The 21,017-nt window shown below is 29.1% G+C and overlaps 1 protein-coding gene across 1 annotated transcript in view; it reads left to right on the forward strand.

The window, feature by feature from the left end:
* Nucleotides 1-21,017, forward strand: part of nAChRalpha3 (nicotinic Acetylcholine Receptor alpha3) — a 162,681-nt gene that overhangs the window by 130,925 nt on the left and 10,739 nt on the right. The window contains exons 6-10 of the mRNA XM_065506646.1: nt 1,901-2,037; nt 15,396-15,542; nt 17,369-17,461; nt 17,551-17,955; nt 18,010-18,571. Coding sequence (XP_065362718.1) covers nt 1,901-2,037; nt 15,396-15,542; nt 17,369-17,461; nt 17,551-17,955; nt 18,010-18,571 — 1,344 coding nt within the window. The remainder of the gene's footprint in view (nt 1-1,900; nt 2,038-15,395; nt 15,543-17,368; nt 17,462-17,550; nt 17,956-18,009; nt 18,572-21,017) is intronic.

Below are 21,017 nucleotides of genomic sequence, written 5' to 3' on the forward strand. Positions count from 1 at the left end.
TGAACATTTAACAAATTCCTTAAATTCTTATTTATAATCCCCACTTTGTGATTTTTCAAATATTTGCTGGGAATTTAATTTTAGTCTAACTGTAGACTTTAGAAATTTAAGAAAATGCAAAAAACAAAACTGTGTTATCTTATTAAAATAGAAATTTAAGAACCAAAATATTCTCTGAGGAATATGAGAAAATGTTATTAAATGCTAAAAATACGGGATTTTTTAAAATGAAACATTTTATTTTGAAACATTTGTACAATATATATTTATTCAAAGTATTGGCCATTAGCTATGACCTTTTCCCATCCTTCTGGCTACATATGGATTCCGAGCAAAAAGAACTGCTCATCTTTTGAGGCCAAGAACGAATCAATACCAATACTCTGTTCCAAAGTGAAGCATATCCCAGAGAGAGCGTTCTGCATCGATCAAAAAAAATAGTAGTCGGACGGAGCAAGGTTTGGACTATAAAGCGGGTGAGACAAAACTTCCCAACCACTTCTTTCAAAATAGTGTTTAACATGTGGCCTTGCGTTTTCATGATGGAATATTACGGATTCATGTCTGGCCGGATCTTCTGAGCGTTTTTCCAATGAATCAGTTGTGTTCGGTACAGGCTCCCTGTGATGGTCTATCTAGATTTCAGAAGCTCATAATAGATAGAACCCTTTTGATACCACCAAATAGAGAGCAGTACCTTAGAACCTTGGATACTTGGCTTTGGTATCGATTCGGCTGGTTTGCCGGGGTTCACGTATGATATCTTAAACTTCGGGAACTCGTAATGGATCCACTTTTCATCACAAGTAATGAATTGTTTTCTCAACATTTCTGACATGCAAAATCGTCTTTCTTGGTATCTTAGCTTCAATTTCTATGGTACCCAATTTCGCTGCTTTTTGATGAATCCCGCTTCTCGCAATCGTTTTGAAATTACTGCTTGAGTAGCTCCCAATGATTTTGCAAGCTCCTGTTGAGTTTGCCAACAATCTTCATGGACTAATGCCTTCAATTCTTGGTCTTCAAACTTTTTTGCGTGGCCTGCGCGATATTTGTCTTCCGTGTCAAAATCACCACTTATAACCATCTCTCACACGTTGAAACCGATGCACTCATTCATCATAAGCTTTTGTGAGCAATCGGTATGCTTTAGCGGCACTTTTTTTCAAATTAAAGAAGAGAAGCAAAACTTCCCGCATATGACATCATACACCCAATTTAATAATAAAGTTTGAAAAAATTCTAGTCAGTAGTTTATGAACATAGATTCTTCAAATTCCGAAATTTTAAGTGAAAATTTTTATGGGAATGTGAAAAAATAACATAATACGATTCATGTAACAATTAGTTAATTATTTGTAAGCTAAATTTAATATTAGCAAATTCCTAAAATCTAAAAATGAAATTCCCACTTTGGAATTACAAACACTTCTAATAGGAGTTGTGGGAAACCAAAAGAATTCTTCAATAATAATGGGTATCCAAAATATAAATTTTGTAAATTCCTTGATTTGCGTATGAGTAATATTCATATAATTTCATATAAATATTACTCATACGTTGCCCAGCTAAAAGTTCGAATAAAATTCCTTTAATTTCCCCTAAGAATTTAGTATTAATTTCCCAAACTGTATAGAAAAAAGTTATTTTAATATCTATAGTTCGATTTAACAAACATTTCCCATTACCCTACAAAAAAGAAATGCAAACATGTTGCACAATTATTTGCATTTTCTAACATCTAAAATAAACTTTGATGAACCATAAATACTCAGCTTTACTAACTTGTTGTTTTACTCAGGTTTTGTTTTTATTTAACCATGTGATTTATTTACTGTTGTTGTTGTTTTTATTAATTTCATGTTTTTCTTGTTGTCGTTGTTTCTGTTTCCGTTTCTAGGTCTCATTAAGCATATCCATTTTACTGTCGTTGACTGTGTTCTTCTTGCTGCTTGCGGAAATTATTCCGCCAACATCGTTAGTTGTGCCGCTTTTAGGGAAATTTGTACTTTTTACAATGATACTCGACACATTCAGGTAAGTTTTTCCTATTATTATTTTCCTACTAGTTACATATTACATACATTTTGTTTCTCTCTCACAAACGACTTTATCCAGACGTTATAAATTTGCAATCTACAATAAATATTTGCCTGGTATTGGTAAAATAGAAATAAAAACATCATCAACTATTGCATTTTTATATGTTTGTTTGGGTTTATGTTTGGTTGATGATCTATTTTAAATATTTATTGTGTTTTTGAGCCATCATAAATTATTGATTTACTATGTCTATGTCTGTGGTGATGTTCGAATGGTTGCATTGCTGTATTGTGTATTTTTGCAATATTTTTAGTTTAAATAAAATATAACAAAGGGGAATTTAATAAATAGTGGCATATTTTTCGAACTATTAACTAATCTAAAAATATAAATAGGATTTTGGGCAAAACTTCAAATTCCTAGAATCTAAAATGAAATTATCCACTTTGGGATTATACATATTTTTGATGGGATTTTTAAGGGAGTGGGGGGAAATATGTAGCAATTTTATCTAATATAAATATCCACACTTTGGAATTTTTTAAATATTTAGTGGGAATTTAGGGGAAATAGCTTAATTCGAATCATACGTTCTGTCAGTCAATTATTTTGATGCTAAATACAAATTCTAAATTTCTAAAATCTAACGTAAAAATTCCAACTTTGGGATTTCTTAAATTTGTATGGGAATTTGGGGGAAATATCTTAATTCGATTCATATATGCATTTAGTCAATTATTTTTATGCAAAATATAAATTCTGTAAATTCCTAAAATCGAAAATAAAAATCCCAACTTTGGGGATTATTCAAATTCTTATTGGAATTGGAAAAAGTAACACAATTCGATTCATATAACAATTAGTATTATTATTCATAAGCTAAATTGAATAGAAGAAAATTCTTAAAATCTAAAGTAAAAATCCCCACTTTGGTATTTCTTAAATTGTTGATGGGAAATTGTTCGGGGAAATATCTTAATTCGATTCATACATGCATTAAGTCAATTATTTTTATGCTAAGTACAAATTCTATAAATTCCTAAAATCGAAAATACCCACTTTGGGATTTCTTAAATTTATTTTGGTTAACTTAATTCGATTCATACATACATTTAGTCAACTATTTTTATGCCAAATACAAATTCAGTAAATTCCTTAAATCTAAAATAAAAATCTCCACTTTGGAATTTCTTAAATTTGTGATAGGAATTTGAGGGGAAATAACTTAATTCGATTCATATATGCATTAAGTCAATTATTTTTATGCTAAGTACAAATTCTATAAATTCCTAAAATCCCCACTTCGGGATTTTAAAAATTTTTGTTGGGAATTACGGCCAAAAATAGCTTGATTCGATTTATACATTCTGTTAGTCAATTATTTTTATTCCAAATACAAATTCTGGTAATTCCTAAAATCTAAAGTAAAAATCCCCACTTTGGGATTTTATAAATTTTTGATGGGAATTTGGGGAAAATATATTCGATTCATATATACTGTTACGAAATTGTACTTGAATTCAAATATAACGATTTTAACGGCTGATTTAAAAAGTAGTGTAACATATCTGTGGCCATTATTAAATAAAAGCTTTCAGTTGACCATTGATCGTAAGTTGGCAACGCTGTATATTCGAATATTCAGTTAAAGAACATTGTAGAAAGTACACCACAGATGGCGTATGTATTAGAAACCTCTAGACAGTTAAAGAGAAATCTAGAAAAAATAGTGGCAGAGGTTGCAGTCGTTAGCAGTTTATCAGAGACGCTTTTCGAATGAACATCATCTGAGTGCCTTAAAGTGTATTGTGTTTTTCAAGTAAATTCGTGTACATTATAAAGTGTGTCTGTATTTCTGAGAATTTATAAACGTGTATAAAAAAAACATTGAGTGGCTATTTAATTCTGTTGTTGTACATTTTAAATAAATAAAGAGTTGTTACAATTTGCAAACTACTAAACGGCTTTTATTTGCAATCAAAAGTATCCGGTTTATTTAAAGGAAATAAACCAGCGTTTTGAAAAGGTTAAAACGTAACAATACTTTGTTGGCAATTATTTTAATGCTAAATAGAAAATTCTGTAAATTTTGGGATTAAAAAAATTTTAATCGGAATTTGCAAAAGTTAATAGAATTCGAAATTTTTTTTTCTAATTTTCAATAATTCTAGTCAATAATTTGTATCCTTACTGGAAAATTTGGCAAATTCCTAGATTTACTGAAAATCCCCATCAAGGGATTATTGAAATTTTTATGGGAATGTAAAAAACAAACATAATTCGATTCATAAAACAATTTGTAAGCTAAATTTAATAATATTAAATTCCTAAAATCTAAAATGAAAATCCCCACTTTGAGATTATATATGTTTTTGATGAGAATTTGCTATTCATTTAACAAATTTTATTATTTAAATAATAAAATTTGTTAAATGAATAGCAAATTCTCATCAAAAACATATATAATCTCAAAGTGAGGATTTTATGTTTATATTTTAGAAATTTGTTTGATTTATATTTAGCATGTAAATTAAATTTAATTTACATGCTAAATATAAATCAAACAAATTTCTAAAATATAAACATAAAATCCCGACTTTGGGATTTTTAACATTTTTAATGGGAATTGTCGGAAACTTATAAAATTCAACAATTTTGGCATATTCTCAATAATTTTAGTCAATAGTTGGTGACTTTAAATAGATTCTTCTAATTCCGAAATTTTAAGTGAAAATCTCCATAATGGGATTATCAAAATTTGTATGGGAATATTAAAAAATTTCATAATTTGATACATGTAACAATCAGCTAAATTCCTTAAATCTAAAATGTAAGTTCAAACAACACAACCTCCCACTTTAAAACCGCCCCCACAGAATACATGAAAACAATTTCAAATATTTATGCTAAATAAACAAAACAAATTCATCATTACTGGTGAAAAACAAATAAATTCAATTTAAATATTGTATTGACTCACTAATCACAATAGCAGTTATAAAACAAAAACATTGATTATTTATTTTAGTATCGTTCGTCAGTCTGGCTGTTTATACTCATGGTATTTGTTTATTTGTCATACAACCATACATATACAATTATAAATCAGTGTGTGTGTGTGTCGGTCCCATGCTGGTCTCATGACCAACCGTCATAATAATGTCATTAAACACTCTTCCAACCGTATGTATTTTGAATTGTTTAAACAATGGCAGCTTAATCACGTTAGAATTTCGTGGTTTAGCGTAATTGTTTGATACATGCACAGACCATTAAACTAATGTTTGACATATCTTTACGGTATGAAAACACACACACTTGCAAACAAACACATTTTTACTTAAGCAGACTACTACTACATGCATTTGAACATAAATACTCAGACATACTGTGTTTTCGGCGACTGACATACATATGTAGGCATATGGAGAATTTTGCTAAAATTGCACAATGGCTTGTATGATGTATTTCTGCTATATTGATGAGAAAGGAATTTTAAATGGCTGAAAGTTGCAGCAGTTTTATAAAAATTTCTATTCCAGTTTTTCACATGAATGTAATGAAAAATTGCGTTAAAAACAACACAGGGCAACAAAATCGAAAAAAATTTAAAGGCTTTTTAAACCACTACACAATTTTGATGTATTGTGGTTCCAGAGTGCAAAAATGGTCCAAATTTTAAATTCAATGGAGAGGTTTTTTTAAAAAAAAATTTAAGTAAAATTATGCATTTTTTAGACGTTTCTCCACATAATTAAAGATAGCTCAAAAAGAGTTAAACCGATGTTATTAAAATTAACTTAGAAAAGTTGAGATTTATACAACCTTTAATCCGTTTCAATATTGAGTTTCAATCGGCTCAGTAGTTGCGGAGTTATAATAACAAATTAAAGCAAATTATTGTGTTTTAATAAATCATAAAAAATCGAACACGGCAGAAATTGTTCAGATTTATTGCTTTATCAGAAATCCATATGTAATAGCAACAAAATGAGATATCGATCATATAAATCCATGGATTCTCTTCGAATTTATTCACAATTAAATGAATTCGCTCATTTTCACAAAATTTTAGGTTTTTATTTGATAAACATAAAATTGAGTAGTTAATGTTCTTCTTTCGATTGATTGAGTTTTGAAAACATTTTTCCCATGCTATGTACAAATTTTCACTTATATATTGCTTTTTAATCGGCTCAGCAGTTTCGGAGTTACAATAACAAATTGAAGCAAAAAATATATTTTTCACATGAAAATAAATTTTTTTTTGTTTTAAAAAAATCATGAAAAAAAGAAAACAACAGAAATTGTTGAGGTTTATTACTTTGTTGCATAGACACATATAATAGCAACAAAATGAGATATGGATCATTAAAATCGATTGAGTATTTTCGAATTTATTCACAATTAAGTGAATTCGCTCAAAGCAAAAAACTAAAATTTTATGAAAATGAGCGAATTCACTTTATTGTGAATAGATTTAAAAATAATTCATCGATTTTTATGATCGATATCTCATTTTGTTCCTAATACACGTGGCTTTGCGATAAAGTAATAAAACTGAACAATTTCTCTCGTTTTAAATTTTTCATGATTTTTTTAAAACAAAAAAAATTTCTATTTCCACGTAAAAAAATATTTTTTTGCTTCAATTTGTTATTATAACTTCAAAACTACTGAGCCGCTTAAAACGCAATATATATGTGAAAATTTGTACATAGCATGAAGAAAATGTTTTCAAAATTCAATGAATCGAAAGAAGAACATTAACTACGCAATTTTATGTATATCAAAGAAAAAATTAAAATTTTGTGAAAATGAGCGAAGTCACTTAATTGTGAATAAATTCAAAAAGAATCAATCTTTTTTATGATCGATATCTCAATTTTTGTTGCTATTGTGTGTGGCTTTGCGATTAAGCAATAAACCAGAGCAATTTCTGCCATTTTCTATTTTTCCAAAGTTTTTTTAAAAAAAAAATTTGCTATTTTCACGTAAAAAATATATTTTTTGCTTCAATTTGTTATTATAACTTCGAGATTACTGAACCGATTAAAACGCAATGTATAAACAGATTAAAGGTTATGTAAATTAAAATTTTTCTACGTATATTTTAATAATATCGGACTAAGCATTTTTAAGTTATCATTAATTATGTAAAGAAATGTCAAAAAATAATTCACAATTTTTAATTTAAAATTTGGACCATATTTGTACTACTGGAACCACAATACATCATGGTGTAGTGGTTTAAAAAGCCTCTAAAATTTTTTCGAGTTGTTGCCCTATGTAATATTTGGTATACACATTTTGCATGGCCATACAAAATTTAAAGTTCTCCAGAATTTAATTTTGAACTTTGAATCTCTATTAAAAACAAACCAAAGCGAATTTACAAAAACAAATTTAAATTCTGTATAACCTATATACCAAATTTTAACAAATTTGGAACTGAATTTATTTATTTATTCCAACAACTTAATTTCAATATGGCTTAAAACTTTTTCTCTGTACTGAGAGGTAGTAACCATAACAAACGTGACACTTTGAAAGGACTTCCGCTCATCTCTCTCCTATTTCCCATGAAGAAAAGTTATTGAAAGTCTCTCAACTTTCAACCCATAGTGCTTTCAATATATCTTTTCTTGTCACATGCCATAAACATTTATTTCTACATGTGCATATGAAAGTCTCTCCCGCCGATATGTCTGTAAAGTTTACATATGTATGTTAATTATACATCCACACACAAACTGACATTACACCGAGCCACCAACTCTCGTGCATACCTATGAAACCATAACGTTCTCATTACCCCGTTTCCCTTTTAAGCGATATTAGGCAAACGTTTAATGGCCATTTAAGCTGCATGGGGTAATGAAGATGTGCATATTTAATCATGCAACTATTGTATTTTTCATTAAACCGTTAAAACTCCTATCTGCTTCCTTTGTTTTCTCTCTCACCATTGCCAGCCGCAACCATAATTGCTCCCTGTTTTTTTGTGCATAATTTATATGGCTAAATAATCGCTTTCTCTTCTGTGTTCTTTTTTTTCGGGATAAATCAATTAAAACATTTTGCAAAATGTTGGTATTTGCTCAACTATTTAGTTGACATTTTAATTAATTGTTTATTAGACTAATTAAACACACATTATTTAGTTGGGAAAGAGATACAAAAAAAAAACTAAAATATGCAAATAAATACTTGAATGCAACATTATTAATGCTGTGTTGTGGCAAAATGCATGATTATGCATGCTAAATTTTTTATTCAACTTTAATTAAAGAAATTTAATTATTTATACATTTAAAACATTTTGGTTTATACATTTAAATAAACATAAAATGGTGGTAAATTTAATATTTATTTAGAGTTTTGCTAACTTATTGAATTTATAATTAGTAATTTAGTAAAAAAAAAAATAAATATTCAATAGAATAATATTTTCCATGAAAATTAAAAAATTTTAAGGAAATTTGTGTAAAATAATTTAATTTCTTTATTTTTCTTTTTAATTTGTATTGCAAATAAAAATTCTGCAAATTCCTAAAATGTAATATGAAAATCCCCATTTGGAGATTTTGAAATTTGTTTGGGAATTTGCGAAAAATAACTAAAATGTATGGTTTTTGTGTTTATTTTATATGCCAAATCGAAATTCTGTAAATTCCTAAAATCTAAAATGAAAATCCTCACGTTGGGATTTTTAAATTTTTGTTTTGGGAATTTGTAAAAATAATATTATTCGAACATTTTTGACTAATTTTGAAAATTTTTCAATTCTAAAATTGTCACTTTGGTATAATGCAATTGTAAAATATCAAAATTCTACAAATTTAGTGTTTCTGCAAATTCCTAAAATGTGATATGAAAATCCCCACTTTGGGATTTTGAAATTTGTTTGGGAATTTGCAAAAAATAACTAAAATTTATGGTTTTTATTTTTATTCTATATGCCAAATCTCTATTTTCTCTAAATTCCTTAAATCTAAAATGAAAATCCCCACGTTGGGATTTTGAAATTTTTGGGGAATTTTCTCAAAATTATATTATTCGAATTTTTGACTAATTTTGAAAATTTTTCAATCCTAAAATTTTCGCTTTGAATAATTTGTATGCTAAATACAAATTTTCCAAATTTGGGGATTATGGAAATTTTGAAAATGTGGGGATATTTGAGATTATTACTAAATGTTTAGAAAATATTATAATTCGGCAATATTACTAAATAACAATTTTGCAAATCTCCTAAATCCTAAATTTAAATCCCCTCTATGGGATTTTGAAAATGTTTTGGGAATTTTCGAAAATAATTTGTTTGGAAATTTAATTTTATTTGATGGAAACAAATTGGCAATGCATTGAGATTATACAAAATTCTTAAGCCATTATGGGGAAAATATCATAATTCGCCAATTTTAGTTTATAATTTTTATGATAAATACAAATTTCGAAAATTCATTAAATAAATTCCTACTTTGGGATTTTAAAATTTTTTTTTAGAAATGAGATAATTCCATATTTATTACCATAATTTTTATGACTAATAACATTTTGGTAAATTTGTTATCAACAAATCAAAATCCCTTCTTGGAGATTATATAAATGTTTAATGGGAACAAATTTGTATGCCTTGAATTTTGCAAATTCCTAAGCAAAAAATTAAAATCTTCTATTTGGGATTTTGAAATGTATTTGCAATAATTCCATAATTTGATATTTTAGAAAATATTATAATTATTGAAAATTTTAGTCAAAAATTATTTGTATGCTAAATCAATGATTTCAAAAACATTGTAGATCTGAATGAAAAAATCAATATCCTTTTTAATTTGTGATGATGCAAAATTGTTTGGGAATTTTCATAAAATAGCATAATTTTACAAATTTATAGTATAATGTGTATTCTAAACATTTTTAAAATGTCTAAAAGCCTTAAATCAAATCGACATTTTGGGATTTTTAAAAACTCCCATAGTTTACGTAAATAATTTTTTTTTCTAAATTTGAAACTATAATTTGTATGCAAAATAAGATTTCGACAAATTTCTTGTAAATAAATCGAAATCCCCATTTCTAAAAACAATTTCAGTAAAAAAGAAATGAAATTTTAATTCACAGTATAGAAAATTGTAGATTTTAAAGACAAATTTTCAAAACTCCAAAATTAATATCCATACTTTGGAATTGGTAAAATTTGTTTGTGGGAAAAAAATATCATAATTTGACAAATTGTATAGTGTATGATTTTCATTCCAAATAAAAAATTTCATAATTAAAATTGCCGTTTTGGGATTTTAAAAATATTTTTGGTAATTTGACGAAAATAATTTTTTTCGAAATTTTTGTATGGGAATTATCTAAAGCAATCAATTCATTACACAATTTTAGTAAAATAAATTGGAAACTAAATCAAAATTCGGGGAATTTCAAAAATTTTAAATTATAATTTCATTATGGCATTTTTAAATTTTTTGTGGAAATTTGCATAAAATATCATTATTGACAAATTTAATATATGATTTGTATTTCAAATAAAAAATTTTAAAATTGGGATTTTGGAAATATTTTTTTGGGATTTTTTTTTCGAAATTTTAGTATATTTTTTTTTAATTCCTAATCAAAAATGTATAATCCCTACTTTTAGATTTTGAAAATTTTTATTTAGGAATTTAATTTTTTTTTGAGAAATTTTTTTTTAAATTTTTAAGCTATAATTTGTATGCTAAATAAGATTTCGGCAAATTTCTTTAAAAAAAACGAAAAACCCACTTGGGGATTTTAAAAATATTTTAATGAAATTTGCTGAAAATTCGATTCATGAAACAATTTTAGTTCAATTTTAGTTCTATGTTAAATAAAATTTAAGAAAATGTCTAAAACCTAAAATTAAAATCCCCACCATAAGACTTTAAATTATAGATGAAATTTGTGATGAACTAAAAATATTAATTTTTTAGTTCATACATTATATATGTATATCGAAAATACTAATAAATTTGTTGCATTGAATTTCCTATTTCAAATAATCCCATACAAAGAAATCCAATTGTGTTAAATCACACAATCTAACTGTTATTTAAAGTTTAATATTTAACTTTTACACATTTTTAAACCTTCAAAACAAAAACTCGCGAGCATAAAAATTCCTAAGAAAAGAAAATTATTTTCTTCATTTCAGAGTAATTGTTTTTGATTTATATCCACAGATATAAATACTTTTTGTGACCGACATTCTTAAAAAAAATAATAATAAAATTTACAAGTGTTGCTTTTCTATTAATATTTACAACAGATTGTAATTCAAATTGATTTAAGTACAAATAATTTAATTGTTAGGGTAACTCACAAACACCTACAGGCACACTCTCTCTGCATCTCACATACACAATTATATAGAGCCAAAATAATAAAATGCTCAAACACACACTCACTTAAATGTGCAAATGTACTTATTTATTTATGCATGAAAATATGAATTTTTTACAATAAAACAACACTTGCCTTGCAATGGCACATATAAATAGAGAGAGAGAAAGACAAAGAGATGGCAGAGATTCCCTACGGGTTATATTTAAACGACATTATGTAGGAGTATATATGAGTAGTAGTACGTGGTCACATATGTCACCTACACATAAACTCACACGTCTGCAGACATGTTTAAACATGCACTTGTATTCACAATAACTGAGAGCATACAAATACACAAATGCATAAGAGCAATTACAATGTTTATATGCATATACATACGTACGTATGTAAATGTTCATATTCAAATATGTACAAGTACTAAAAGTCAACTGGAAAATATGAATCTGAAATCCTGGGAGAAAAGAGGAAAGAGAGTTATAAAGTTTGGTTAAGTTACAGTTACATATACATTTATTTATGTATGTACATCAGGGTGGCCCTTAGGTCTAAAATGAATTTTTTCCTAAAAAAAAGATTAAAACGCTAAGCCTATACAAACTTAGTAAATAACATGGCTGTAAGTCGATAAATAGTGGTTCAAATGGAGAAAGGACAATAAACTGCGATGGATTTATTTTGAACCAAAATCGTTTTTTCATATGAATATTAAATGAAACATAAACTTATCTGTAAGTCGGTAAATAGTGGTCCAAATGCAGAAAGGGCTATAATCTGTGATCACTTATATTTTCAATACAAAATCGATTTTTGACATGGAAATTAACTGAAACATAAACGCGGCTATGAGTAGGGGATTTTTTTGTGACACAAATATAGTATATATCTCGAACTATTCAAGTCTGTATTAATTTTCTCAAAAAACACATGTCTTAACTTTTTGCGGTTTAGTGGTCACTTTACTAACCACCTTTTCTATAGTCTTTAAAACATAGTTTATTGGCAACTATTGGCATTTTGCTAAACAATTACATTTTTTGAAGTCTTCGCTCAGGTTAGATTAATATTGTTACGAAATTGTACTTGCTGTAATAGCAAACTGTAACATATCTGTGGGCACTATTAACATTGAATAAAAGCTTTCAGTTGACCATTGATCGTAAGTTGGCAACGCTGTTTGCTGCGACCGTATATTCGAATTCGAATATTCAGTTAAAGAACATTGTATAAAGTACACCACAGATGGCGTATGTATTAGAAACCTCTAGACAGTTAAAGAGAAATCTAGAGTGCAGATGGCAGTGTTATAAATAGTGGCAGAGGTTGCAGTCGTTAGTGAGTTTATCAGAGACGCTTTTCGAATAAATATCAACTGAGTGCCTTAAAGTGTGTTGTATTTTTCAAGTGAATTCGTGTACTACATTATGAATTGTGTCTGTTTTTCTGCGAATTTATAAACGTGTATAAAATACATTGAGTGACTATTTAATTCTGTTGTTGTACATTTTAAATAAATAAAGAGTTGTTACAATTTTTAAACTACTAAACGGCTTTTATTTGCAATCAAAAGTATCCGGTTTATTTAAAGGAAATAAACCAACGCTTTGAAAAGGTTAAAACGTAACAATATATTAATTTGAAAATATTGTAAACCGCAGTTTTTCTAAGAGACTTTCACGCATTCAATAAAAAATGCACAGAGTGTTTATTGTTCTCGAATTCAGTGTTACTTTGCTATTTCGTTTTTATCATAATTATATTTAATGACAACCGCCACGGTGGTTAATAAACTAACCACCCCACATTCTGGACTATAAAACGTGTGAAGCAAAACTTTACATCCACTTCATTCTAAATACTTTTTAAAGAGGATTTGCAACATGTGACCGAGCGTTGTCATGATGGAATATTATGGTTTCATGTCTGAGCGTTGTTGAGCAGGTTATAATAAATAGGACCCTTTTGCTCCCACCAAATACCGAGAATTTCCTTAGCGCCATGGATATTTGGCTTTGGTGTCAATTCGGCTTGTTGGCCGGGCTTCATTGTAATTGTAATTGATCGTTCTTTCATCACAAGTAATGATTCGGTGCAAAAATTATTTTCTTTTATAGCGTTCAAGCATAATTTTTACCAAGCAAAATCGTATTTCAAGGTCACTCGGCTTCAATTCGGATAGTACTCAATGATGCTCGGAAATGTTTTGAAATTGCTGTTTGAGTAGCTGCCAATGTTTTTTGCAGGCTCTTGTTGAGTTTTACAGCAATCTCCATGGAGTAATTCCTCCAATTCTTGGTATTAAAAACTTTTTTTAGCTGGCCTGGGCAATCTTAGTCTTCCGTGTCAAAATCACCACTTTTGAACCGCACAAGCCATCTCTCGTACATTGAAACCGATGGAACACATGCACCATAAGCTTTGGTGAGCAATCAGTGTGCTTCAGCGACACTTAATTTCATATTAATGAAGTAAAGCAAAACTTCCCGAATATGACGCTTTGTTGGTACAAAATTTATTTATGTTCAATAACTATGTGAAAATAAATGACAGTTTTTAAAAACAAAAACCGCGTTCAAAAGATACGCTATCTATTGTAAATCTAGCATTTTTAAGTCATAGTTACTTGGTGTAGTTTTAAAGATATACAGCCCAATTATGAATAAAAATTCCGCGGGAGTTTTTTCCCTTTTCTCATTTTTCCTATTCAATTTCAATGAGAAAAAACTCCCGGGGAACAAACTCCCGCGGAATTTGTTATTCATAATTGGGCTGATAAAGTTGCCGAATTTACCCGTTTTTGCCCACGTTTTTACCTTCGAATTTCCAAAAAATCACTTCATAGTGGATCTATATTATTAACAATAAAATATTTTTCTGATATAGGGCTTATATTATGGACCGAACCTCACAAAAGTTGATAAAAAGATTTAAATTATAAGAAAATTATGAATCTTCAAGTCAACTTCTGAGGGGGTCCTTGTATGGGCACTAGTGACAAATGTTTAGCCATATTTTACAGTAGAATTTCGGGGGCTACGTGAATTCATGGACTGATATTGCCCATTTTTAATACCAAACAAACCTTGTCAGTAGAGAGCATTTGTGTAAACTTTGTCAGAAACAGTCGTGAATAATAATGAAATTCAAAATTTTGAAATGATTATGAACATAAGATTCAGCTATGGGAGCTAGGTGAAATAATGGACCGTTATTGCCCATTTTCAATATTAAACAAACCTTATAAACAGAGAGTATTTGTGGTCAGATGGGCAGACATAGCTAGATTGTCTTAGAATCTTATGGGGAACCAGGATATAAGTATATACTTTTTGACCAATATTTCGATATGTTATAAACGGAATAACAAAATCAGTATATCATTTTCGATGGTTGGTAGAAAAACCTTAAAAACTTACCTTTTATCCTTTGATCTGGCTGCTAAAATATTGAACCCAGGACAAAAAGTGCTAGAGACGGTATATTGGAATAAATTAAACCTTTATTTTAGTTGGGAACATTCACAACTTATTTTTTGGGCACCATCCTAATATACAATGCATACATATGTATTTATATTGTTGTAAGTTTATATAGGATTTCATGCATGTTTGTTAAGCAAACCTTTAAATAACAAAAAAAATCTCACCATTTCAGCAATGCAACCTGAGTGCTCCACAAAAAAAAAACAAAAAAAAACGTAAATCATTTTATTTTTAATCGTTTTTCTTTTTTCGTTTCAATTTAATGAATTTGTTTCTTCTCTTTTTTTACATGCTTCTTCAACTTTAACATCCACGTTACCTGGGGCCTGGTGTTGAAAATCCTTTATGAATCCTTTTTCCTTGGTGGATTTTCAAATGTTTGAATTTTTGTTGTTTTTTTTTTCCTTGTGAAATTGTTATTGTGTCTACTACCTTGGCTTATCCTTGAAATTGTAAAACTGGACATGGATATTGTTGTTTTCTGTCGGACAGTATATGTGTTACGGTGGTAGTACTTAATATACATTTTCGTTCGCCGCAAACACACACTATGGCACCGTGGGTGCGTACAGTGTTTATCAATCAACTGCCACGGTTTCTGGTAATGCGACGACCGCTTTATCCCATTGGTGAAATGATGTAAGTACATGGATATGAATAATATTTTTTTTTATATTTTTACATATTTACATATAATACTTTATGTTTCTACATGTGTAATGCATTCATTCATTTTTTATTTATTTATTAATTATTTTTAATTAAGAAATTGTTATATTATTGTCATTTGTTTTATTCATGCATTTGAGTGATTATTTTATGTTGTTTTGTATAAACGAGGGTGTTGTGATAAATATATAGGGGAACAGAAGGTCATAAATAACACTGGTCAACTGCAAAAAAAAGGCTTGAATACCCACTATATAGATTTGATGCATCATATAAAATTTTTCAATATAATTATTATTGTTAGACGTTTCTTCACATAATTAATGATAACTCAACAAGGGTTTGTCTGATATTATTAAAATAAACTTTAACAAATTTAAATTTATATAAACTTTAATCCGTTTATACATCGCGTTTTAATCAGCTCAGTACTTTCGGAGCTATAATAACAAATTGAAGCAAAAAAAATATATTTTTTACGTGAAAATAGCAAATTTTTTTGTTTTAAAAAATCACGAAAAATCGAAAACGTCAAAAAAATTCAGATTTATTACTTTATCACAAAGCTACATGCAATAGGAACAAAATACTATATCGATCATAAAAGTCGATTGATTATTTTCGAATTTATTCACAATTAATTGAATTCGCTCATTTTCACAAAATTTTAGTTTTTTTTATATACATAAAATTGAGTAGTTAATGTTCTTCTCTCGATTAATTGAATTTTGAAAACATTTTCTCAATGCTGTGTACAAATTTTCATATATGTATTGCGTTTCAATCGGCTCAGTAGTTTCGGAGTTATAATAACAAATTAAAGCAAAAAATATATTTTTTACGTAAAATTTTTTTGTTTTAAAAAAATCAAGAAAAATCAAAAACGTCCCAAATTGTTCCGATTTATTACTTTATTGCAAAGCCACATGTAATGGGAACAAAATAAGATATCGATCATAAAAATTTATTGATTCTTTTCGATTTTGTTCAAAATTAAGTGAATTCGCTCATTTTCACAAAATTTTAGTTTTTTGTTTGATATTCATAAAATTGAGTAGTTAGTGTTCTTATTTCGATTGATTGAATTTTGAAAACATTTTCCCCGTTCTATGTACAAATTTTCACATATATATTATGTTTCAATCGGCTCAGTAGTTTCGGAGTTATAATAACAAATTGAAGCAAAAAATATTTTTTTACGTGAAAATAGCTAATTTTTTTTATTTTAAAAAATCATGAAAAATTGAAACCGGCAAAAATTGTTAAAATTTATTACTTTGTCACAAAGCCACATGTAATAGGAATAAAATGAAATATCGATCATAAAAATCGATGGATTGTTTTCGGATTTATTCACAATTAAGTGAAATCGCTCATTTTCACAAAATTTTAGTTTATTGTTTGATATATGTACATAAAATTGAATAGTTAATATTATACTTTCGATTGATTGAATTTTGAAAACATTTTCTACATGCTATGTACAAATTTTCATATATATGTATATTGAGTTTCAATCGGCTCAGTACTTTCGAAGTTTAATAATAAATTGAAGCAAAAAATATATTTTTTACGTGAAAATAGCAAATTTTTATGTTTTAAAAAATCATAAAAAATCGAAAACGTCAAAATGTTTTCAGATTTAATACTTTATCACAAAGCCACATGTAATAGGAAAAAAATGAGATATTGATCATAAAAATCGATGGATTCTTTTCAAATTTATTTATATTAATATTATTTATTTTCATTTTATTTATTTAACATGAAACCAATCTTATGTGTATTTTTTTCAGTAAAACATCACGACAACTTATGTTGCGAACCTGTAATGGACTCGAACTTAGGGATCAAATACCACCGCTGCCACCACCCGTAGCCTTATCACGGTAAGTTGAAACACCTCCTCGAACATCACCCTTCACATAAATAATCCCCATTAACATACAATCTCGCTAATTGCAAAAAGTATTCGCAGACTACACCACAGTCCACACAAAACTTCACGTAGCACCTCGCCACACCTACAACATCGAGTACAAAGCCTCAATATGCTGGACGAGGTTAGTGGGGCGTACGGCGGTAGTTGTGTGGTTGGCGGTGCCTCCACAATAACGGGTAACTGTTCGATCATGTACCCCTCCACTATGAATCAAGAGACTTCAACAACCAGCTCGCTGGTGGACACGCTACATCACAGTCAATACCAGCAAACGGGTGGCTCGCTACTGGATCATCCTCTAACGCCAACGAAATTTCGTCAGAAAGCCTCGACAGCGGTACAAACGAATGGACTTACTATGGAATCCTCAACATCTCAGTACAGTGGCTATGGCACAATACATCATCAGCATCATCAGCCGCCACTACATCAACAACAGCAGCAGATGCAGCAGCAGTCGCAACAACAGCAACAGCCTCATGTACATATCATGAGTCATGGCGCGAATTCGGCCAAATCTTCATCCACCACCACACTCCACCAACAGCACTCGCATCCCTATCATTTGTATCGCCAACAGTCGACATGTTCGGCGAACTTTTCGCCTGTGCCTGCACCCCTGCATCCGCATCAACAGCATCAGTCGACCACGACTTGTGACCTGATAGGCAATACCAATCCGAATGTGATAAAATCTACCACCACCGTCAATTCGGTGGCCACCGCCTCCACACTGGCGGGGTCCTGTTGCAGTGTGAACGGTGCAGTGCAGATCCATCAGGGTCTGGGCGCGGGTGCGGCTTGTGATTCGGCCGCCAATCGAACTCAACAAACGGGTGTGCAAACTACTACTACTACAACTTCAACTGCCAGAAGTGTGGGCACCGGTGACGGCGATGTTCTGCCCGAGTGCCAGCGTGAAGGTGGCACTCATTGTTGTTCGTCGAGTAAAAGTCGCGTACGACATCGCTGGCACAAGTGTCCCGAGCTGCACAAGGCCATGGATGGTGTAACCTATATAGCGGATCAGACGCGCAAAGAGGAGGAGAGTACTAGGGTGAGTTGGAGGCATATACATATATATTTTATTGTCTAATATGTCAATTATGTAAATGAAAGGGGCTTAAAGTTATGAAACGTCTTAAGGCAAAAACGGACCATTACAAAACAGCATTACTTCAGCTTAATTATTATTTATAGTTCAGTGATATCAGCTTAATTTAATCATTTAGAATTCAATTATGCGCTTATTAGAAAGTAAAAAAAAATATTTCTTAGTTAATTTTTAAAATTAATAAAAAAAAATAGAATTGGAATAAATAAAAAGTGTGGATTCTAATTTCATGTTATTAGGAGCTTATTAAAGAAATTTTAAAAAATACCATTAGAAGGATGAAAAATAATAATTGTTCTCATTTATATGAGCTTATATTCTTCAACTCTGGTTTCACTATTACAAAAACTTCCAAAATTACACTAAGAACAAGTAAGGGAGCTATAGTCAGCTGTGCCGAATCTTATATACCCTTCACCAAACTATACTTTAAAATAATTTTTTTTAAATATGTTTAGGTAAACAAAATTACAATTTTTTTTTTCAAAATTGTTTTTAAATTTTTTTTTTTAAATTGTTTTTCAAGAAAAAATTTTAAAATTTTTTTTAATTTGTAAAAAAAAAATTTTGGAAAAAGATTTTATAACAAAAAAATTTGTTGATGAAAAAAAAAATTCGGGTTACAGAATATTTTTCGCTATTTTGACCCATTATAGGTCCAACATACAATAGCCTTATATACATATGTAAATCATTGCAATGGACTTTGAAATATCTATCATTAGATATTCATATTGTCTATATTAATGACTTAGTAATCCAGATATAGATCAAAAATAGGTCAATAATCGAGGTTGGATTTGAGAGGCCGATTTTGTCGATTTTATATAGCAACCGAGTCGATATATTAATGTATGTAAGTTATTTGGGGGCTACGGAAAGTTGATTTCAACATACAGTCGGATAGACGGACATTGTTATATCGACTTCGATATCTATAAAGATGCTGAATATATATATTTTTGGGGGTTAGCAAATGAAAAATATAGAAATTACAAACGGATTTACCTGCTTTTGGTATTTTTTCTTTCTCCAATTAAGATAACAATAATTTTATTTATGACCAGGTTTTGATTCAATAAATCACAGGGTTAATTTCTATGTTTGCACTGTTACCATTCGCAACTTTCATTAAAATCAGCACAAAAATATATAAAATATTGCAAAATTTTACCTTTGACCTTCACAATTTTTAGGGTTAACGTTGTCCTCTTTTAGTAATATTTTCAGAGTATATTTAGAATTATCTGGCCTATAATATTGTTACGAAATTGTACTTGAATTCAAATATAACGATTTTAATGGCTGATTAAATAGCAGTGCTGTAATAGCAAACTATAACATATCTGTGGGCATTATTAAATAAAAGCTTTCAGTTGACCATTGATCGTAAGTTGGCAACGCTGTTTGAATTCGAATATTCAGTTAAAGAACATTGTAGAAAGTACACCACAGATGGCGTATGATCTAGAATATTCGAACTTTGACAGTTAAAGAGCAATCTAGAGTGCAGATGGCAGTGTTATAAATAGTGGCAGAGGTTGCAGTCGTGGGAGAGTTTATCAGAGACGCTTTTCGAATAAACATCAACTGAGTGACTTAAAGTGTGTTGTGTTTTTCAAGTAAATTCGTGTACATTATAAATTGTGTCTGTATTTCTGAGAATTTATAAACGTGTATAAAAAAAATTGACTATTTAATTCTGTTGTTGTACATTTTAAAGAAATAAAGAGTTGTTACAATTTTTAAACTACTAAACGGCTTTTATTTGCAATCAAAAGTATCCGGTTTGTTTAAAGGAAATAAACCAAACGTTTTGAAAAGGTTGAAACGTAACAATATTCTGTATAGGTTTTATATAAAATTCATAATAGTAAGGAAATTGGTATCATTCGCCAAAATATGGCCACAAAAATAGTTTTTCCCGAAAATCGCAAAATTTAAGTCGCAGGTACGAAAAATCTGTAGGAGGTATGGACATATTTTTATCATATTTTAAGTAAAAATAAGCTTTTATTTTAATATTTCTCAAAATATGTTAATTTTGTTCATACATTTCCTGTTCCAGTAGCATGAGACTCGTTAATGGCCTGGGGAATTTTTAATAACATTAACATTTTTTAACCAATTTTTGTCTTTTATATCTCATTACAACGACAATTATGTACACATTTCGATTCTTTTATATTAAATTGCAAAAATAATATATAATATATAATGGCAAAATTTTTACAAAGACTGAAAAATAGCATTTTTTCCCCTTGTAAATGTTCTCACGAACTTTAACCCTCGTGCGGCACGCCAATTTTTAACCGATTGAGCTCATACTTTTGTCAAAATGTTCGGAACCATTGGCTTCCCTAACCATTATGTCAAAGATTATTCACTG

Source organism: Calliphora vicina, chromosome 4 (genome assembly GCF_958450345.1).
Source record: "Calliphora vicina chromosome 4, idCalVici1.1, whole genome shotgun sequence".
NCBI lineage: Eukaryota > Metazoa > Arthropoda > Insecta > Diptera > Calliphoridae > Calliphora > Calliphora vicina.